At 56.1% G+C, this 6,659-nt stretch overlaps 1 protein-coding gene across 1 annotated transcript; it reads left to right on the top strand.

The window, feature by feature from the left end:
• Positions 1-1,292: 1,292 nt before the first annotated feature.
• Positions 1,293-5,336, top strand: NCS54_00184700 (Hypothetical protein; the record flags this gene model as incomplete). The annotated part of the gene is made up of 4 exons (XM_053147462.1): positions 1,293-1,345; positions 1,416-1,484; positions 1,541-1,881; positions 1,930-5,336. The coding sequence occupies 4 exons, from the start codon at positions 1,293-1,295 to the stop codon at positions 5,334-5,336; spliced, it is 3,870 nt and encodes a 1,289-aa protein (XP_053003437.1).
• Positions 5,337-6,659: the final 1,323 nt, after the last annotated feature.

Here is a 6,659-nt window from a genome sequence, read left to right as displayed (position 1 = left end):
AGATGGCCGCCTGGAGGGATGACGTTTGGTCGCACGCGGCTCAAGCGACCGAGTGGCGGGGCGGGACCCCTCCTTGCCGAAATGGGGGAGCTATCTGGATGACTAAGCTTGAGATGTGTGATTGCCTGGCGGGCGGGTTCAGAAATGAACCAGAGTCAACAAGGTACCTTGGCCAGTTCACGGATGCTGCTAATGTGCAGAGCAAAGCGCTGTGAAATTTCTAGGAAAATAAGGTCTTGAGCTACAGTGTAACAATGAATGGGATTCTGTACTTTATTTGAACATTTTCAATGTGAATTTTGCTATCGTTAGAGGAGGATAAAACTGATGCTGTGGTGCTGGTGTCTCTTTTTTTTTTATTGACCCGCAAGCTTGAACTTCAACTTTGATATGGACCTGATGCAGTCGAAACCCTGAATGCTTCTCAAGACTTCAATGTAAAGTGCCATGAATAGAACTTACGTATATAGCCCAGTGTAGCATTGCATGCCTCAAATTTCCATTCATTTACTGCCAGGCAATCATCGCACCACCCGCAAACATCGGTGAGGCCAGGATCCCTGAAGACCAACAACGGGGGCCTTCCATGCGCAGGCCGCTCGGGAATTGCCAGTAAAGTGGCTGATCGGCAGAGTTTCAGTACCGGTCTAATTAGGCTCAAGCGATTGGCTCTGGGGACGCTATTCTAATGATTTTACATGCGCTCCGAGCTTGACGCCAACTGGTAGTGCCTCATTGTTCTTCAAATGTCCTTGATCCAACGGGACTTTGCGACGTGGGCCTCATTGAGTCGAGAAATAAACAGACGTTCCTGAACCAGTAAATTTCGATAATAGAGCAGCGCGTCGATTTGAATAAACCTGACCCCTCACTGCATCCCCTGGTTGGCCGCCATCACTGGCGACCATGGCGCGTTGTGCAGAGTGGAGTCCAAAAGGGTGCGCCCCACGTGACCCGCGCGGTTGTTTGGCACCGCACCTCGACGCGTCTGGCAGAAGCGTACCCGCCCACACTTCCAGATCCCAGCAACCTCTACAAACACACAACACACACGCCCTCCTCTCCACCAAACAATCTTCCCGCGCAATTCGTACCCGAACTTTTCTCTCTTCTTCGCACACACACGCTTTTGCGCTTCACGATCTTCGAGTCGGCCGACTTTTCTTTTACACTTTCGAACTTTATTCAAGCTTCGTCTTTAACCGATTTCTCGTCGACTCTTTGATCGTTGGCCCCGCTGTGTTGGGCGGTTTGTTTACTTTCTCTCGTTCCCGCGCTGCACATCCTTCGCGATGGCGGCCGCGGATCTCCCCAAATGGGGTTTCGGGCAATCACCCATGAAGATGTGAGTTCTTTGTTCTTCTTATCAGCCATTTCTATTGAAGCTTCTATTGTGTGCTAACATTTACTCCAAGTCAACCCGTCTCAACCTCCTTCATCCCCTTCTTCTCCAACGCCCAGACTGGCACAGAAGCCACCAACATGTAGGCTTGCGCACAATGTTGTTGCGCCACGCACGAGATAGCTAACGCGATTGCAGGTCATGGAGCACAGATCTCGCCGCCCCTACACCCATCTCTCGACTTCCAGCCTGGTCTCGCATCCCGATCCAGCGCCATGCCTCGACGGGTCAAACCGGCCAGATCATGAAACGAGTCGGTCTCTGCACCCGACGCCGTCACCTCGACTCCGTTGCCACGAAGACCTTCAAGACCCCCGCGCCTGAGCCTGAGCCGGCTGTCGATGAGTTTACTCTCGAGGAAGAGTCGCGACGCATTCGACGTCGAAGTGTGGACTTCAAGCCTGTCGAAGGAGGCATCGATTTCGAAGGACGAGCTTGCTCTGAAGCTGAAGTCGCTAACATTTGGATGCTGGCCAAGGGTATGTCTGCCGTTTCTGTCACTGTTTCACTCACTGACTTCTCTCTAGTCGACGTTACCAACTACTACATGACAACATCCACCGAAACCCACCTTGCAGACAAGATTGCAGCCCGACGCGGTGAGCTTGTCCAAGTCGTGCCCATGAAGCGATACGCCGGCGCCGACATTGCCGATATTCCTGTATCACTTGTTCCCAGTGGAGGTAACAAGCTTGGTGTCTACCACCAACTTCTCCCCATCATCGAACGGGCTATGATCAACGGCGACGGCCAAGTCAGCCTCAAGACGGCATCCATCGCCGAGGCTCTTTACATCATGCGCCAGACCCAGCGCAACGTTCGCAAGCCTGTTTCTGCCGGACCCAGGTTGTCGGATGTCACCGACTACACCGAACCACCCACCCCAACCGCCATCCTCCGACCTGTCATCCACGCCGAGGCGCGATCGCCACAGAAGCGAATCGCCCGACTCACAAGCCCTATCAAGAAGAGCATGCGCCTTCTCACGAACAGCGTCTACAAGCTTGTTCCTGGCTCGAGTCCCAAGGCCTCTCCATCTCCTACCAAGTCCGATTCGGCTCCTTCTACCCCCATTCAGCAATCGCCCAACCCTGCGAAGCCTGCTATTACTCCTCGCGGTATCGATTCTACTCCTCTCACCCGATCCGCCGACACATTCGAGGATGACTCAATTGAGCATCTCACTCACACCCGACCTGTCGCTCCCACACCCTCTCGATGGAGCCGACACGATCCCTCCACCCCTCAGGCCTTCAGCCCCGTGCGTCCTATGCGAGCGCCCGCTACTCCCATCCAGACCGACAGCCCCATCGGCCTGGCCGCTCTCCTTCCTCCTACTACTCCTCAGCTGCCTCAGTTCGAACTTACTCCTCGATCTGCCGAGCCCGCTTCCTTTGACTTTGGCACTGTTTCGCCATCTTTCAACTCTTCCATCTCTTGGATGAACACCTCTGTTCAGGCCAGCGAGCCCAAGCGTATCAAGAACGTCAACAAGGCCCGCCGACGCCAGAGTGAGCCCCTCCTCCGAAAGTACCTCAAGGATAAGGCACGACGCGCTTCTTCTTCTCCCCAGAAGGTTCGATTCCAAGAGCAGGATATCTTCCGCGATGACATCTCGATTGGCTCCTTGTTTGACTCTGTCACCTCTACCCCAGCCAAGTCTACTCCTACCAATGTTGATTCTTCTCAACTTAGCGTCGTCGAGGAAGCTTCCGAGCCCGAACCTACCATGGATATTGTTACCGCCGCTGAACTCAGCGTCGTCGAAGAGGTTACCGAGCCTGAGCCCACAATGGACGTTGACACTGTCACTGAGCCCGTTCAAGAGGATGCCACTGTCGAGCCAATCCATGCCGACACTGATGCCGGTGATAAGGCTGAGCAAGCTCCTTCTAACACTCATCCCACCCCTACCGCTACGATTGAGCACGGCGTTGTGAACATCGACATGCGCCAGAACCCTGATATCTTCGGGACCCATGTCTCTTCACCTCCCGCTCCCGTCTACTCTCTTTCTCGCATGGCCGACGACAGATGCCAGGGCCACGCGAAGGTCGTTGTCACTGAGCAGAACGGCAGACTCTTTGTCAGATTTAAGCTATCGGCCGAGTACGCCCACATGTTTCCCGCGAGCCAAGGATTCGACGGATCTCAGTTTTCCATGTCGCCCTCCATTTCTTCCTCCCCGCGAATCACGTTCAAGTCCCCTGCCATTAACCAGGCACCGACCATTGACAGTGTGCTGGAGACTCCTCACTTATCGGCTGCAACTCACTTCCGAACCCCAGAGCTCCCACCAGGCGAGAATACTCTGCTGTTCGGCTCTCCCCGCAACGGGTTGACACTTGCCGACCATACCGATATTTGCGGAACACCTGGCGTCAACACTCTTCTGAGGACTCCTAATGCTACCGCCCTAAGCATCGTGAAAGATCAGACTGACTTCCGCACTCCAGAGCTCCCTCCAGCGGAGAACACTCTGCTCTTCCGTTCCCCCGCGAACGGCTTTACCCCTGCCAATAATACAGGTATCCGCGGTTCCCCTGGTGTGAACACGCTCCTTAGGACTCCTAATATTACTGGCCTTGGCATCACAACCACCGCCAACTACACTCCTGGTCTTGAGACACCTAAGGTCACGGGTGTAGATGAGACTCTTGTCGTCTCTTGGGACGACTTGCCAGCGACCACTCCGACTCAGGATGCTCCCACCGATGTGACTCCTGTCGACACCCCGAAGATAACAGGAGCTGATGAGACCCTTGTTGTCTCTTGGGATGATTTACCGGCCACCACTCCTGCTCGAACAGCTCGTACCGACGTGACTCCTGTCGAAATCGCTCCTCTTGAGATCACTCCCGCTGAGACTGCTCCCACTGAGGCTACTCCAGCCGAGGCCACAGCCCAATTCGATGATGCTCCCCAAGTCAAGACGACTCATGACACTACGCCTGCGCAAGAAGCAGCTCCCGCCCAGACAGCAGACACGCGCCGCCATGACTACGATAGCCCTGGCCGCGAGTACATGCGAGAGTTCATCAAGCGCTCCCGCCAGAGTATCGCCACTACCACTACCGAGACTGGATCTCCCATGGCGCCGATTGCGAAGCGACAGCCTCTGGAGGCACGAAGCCCTAACAGGGGGAGCCCACAGAAGAACAAACGCAAGCACGACGACGACAGTGGTGAAGTGCAGTCACCTGCCAAGAAGGTCAAGCCCAGCAAGGAGGAGCCCAAGCAGACTACGCCCAAGCGAGCTCGCCGCACAAAGACTACCCGCCAGAAGACAGACCTGGCGATCGAGATGACAGATCTCCCTGCCGATGCTGAAGAGGCGACAGCAGAGGTGAAGGAGACTGTTGAGAAGCAGACGGAGGTGGCTGAGGCCGAGGGCCCAGTCACACGGCGATCGACGCGACTTCGGTCGCGGGAGCAGACCAGCGGTGCTCCCAAGTCGTCGATCCCAACTCCGATCAAGCTGAATCGGTCTGGCGCCGGCCGCAATGGTGGCGCTGTCCTGAACTCGAGCGTGCGCAGCGAGCAGCAGGACTTGACCCACCAGACGCGCCTCAACACCAAGAGGAACAAGGGGAGCGCCGAGTATCCCGCCCAGGTCCTGGCTAAGCACGCAGAGACCAAGGGTGAGGATGACTCGGACGCGAGCCAGGCGTCTGGTGAGTCAAGTGCCGGCAAGGGCAAGAAGTCGGTGGGGTGGAGGGAGCCCCTGGAGAGCGTCCAGGAGGCGAAGTCCAAGAAGGGCGGACGGCCTACCAAGGCCAAGGTGACGCAGGGGAAGACGGGCGTTGCCAAGCCCAAGTCCACTGCCCAGAAGAAGCGTGCCGTCAAGGCCGCTGAAGATCTGGGCATGGCGGGCAATGGCACGCCCGTCAAGCCCCAGCGGGTGACGCGGGCTCGAACCCGCTCTCAGTCGTGAGGGAGCGTGGTGTTTTTTGGACGATGGCAACAGGGGGGAAGGGGGGGAGCATGGCTTCCGATCCTCCTAGGGAGGAGATAATTCAATGTGTATGACTGCATTTTTGGGGCGTTGGGGGAAAAGCATTTTTTGGGCGCGGCGTTGGTGGTCGCGCAAGATACCACAGTGGGGGTTTTGTGTTTGTGTTTGTTGTCTGGGTTGTGTCTGAGTTGGTTTTTGTGTTGGTCGGTTGTTGTTGTTTCTTTTTTGGCTTTTGGGATATCTCGTCGAGGAAAGACGATTGATAAATAGTGTTGGACTGGGAGAGCCGGGAGGCTCGTGTATGGAAATGACATGTTTGACGCCGTGCCTGTTAATCTCTTTTGCCTTGTGATGTTTTGTGATGTCTGCCATGTGTCTAGGGAGAACTAAACAGTATGTAATGCGGCCCAGCCAACTTGCACAGGCATCGTCTCTAGAATCCATGACTTGTTTCCATTCTTGAGTCATGAACAAGAATCCAGGCATGGGAGGCTCAGTAGTGGGCCGGAGTAACCGCCGGCAGGTCATCCCATGACATGACCAAAGTCTCATCTGCTCCGGTCACCTTGGGCGTCTCGACGCCGGGAGTGTCATCAATACGGACGGTTCTTCTGGGAAGGGGTGCTCGCCGGCAAATCATCCACGACACACAAGGGTCTCGTCCGCACTATTCACCTTGGGTGCCTCGAGGGCGGGAGTGTGGTTGGCACCATTCATGATGCCAAGACCAGTGGCATCAGGCGTCTTCAGTAGCGTGTTGACGCTGGGGGTTCTGCGAATAGTTGTGTGACCAACAGGAGTAAAGCCGTTTGGAGGAGAGCCGAACATCAGAGTGTTCTCCCGGGTGGGGAGCTCTGGGGTCTGCAAGACACCATGATCCTTAAGGGCGCCCAAGGCGGTCATGTCAGCGACGCCAGGAGTTCCGCGTCTGAGAGCCTTTCGACCACAAGGCTGCTCTCAGGGGCCGTCTGGGCGTCTTTGGCGACGTGAACGGGACGACTCAGGTTGGCTCCGTCTTGATCGGTTTCGCGCCTCCAAGGCTATGAACCGAGCTGTTCCAGAACCGTTGGCGGAGCGTCTTGAAAGACCCGCGTCGACCCTGTGTATGGTCTCTAAAGGTGATCTGGGATCGCCTGTGTGCAAGAGCGATGCTGTCGGAGTCGAGACCAGCAGGGAGCTTGAGTCTGTCCATGTCGCCGTTCATGGGCAGGACGACCGGACGAATCCCTACCTACAGCCATGTCATGGCCGTAAACGGGGCCCGGTGCTGCATCCGCGAATGAGTCAAGGACGCACCGGGGC

Source organism: Fusarium falciforme, chromosome 1, assembly GCF_026873545.1.
Source record: "Fusarium falciforme chromosome 1, complete sequence".
Lineage (NCBI taxonomy): Eukaryota > Fungi > Ascomycota > Sordariomycetes > Hypocreales > Nectriaceae > Fusarium > Fusarium falciforme.
Note: the sequence above shows the minus strand (reverse complement) of the source record. Positions and strands in the feature narration are given on the sequence as shown.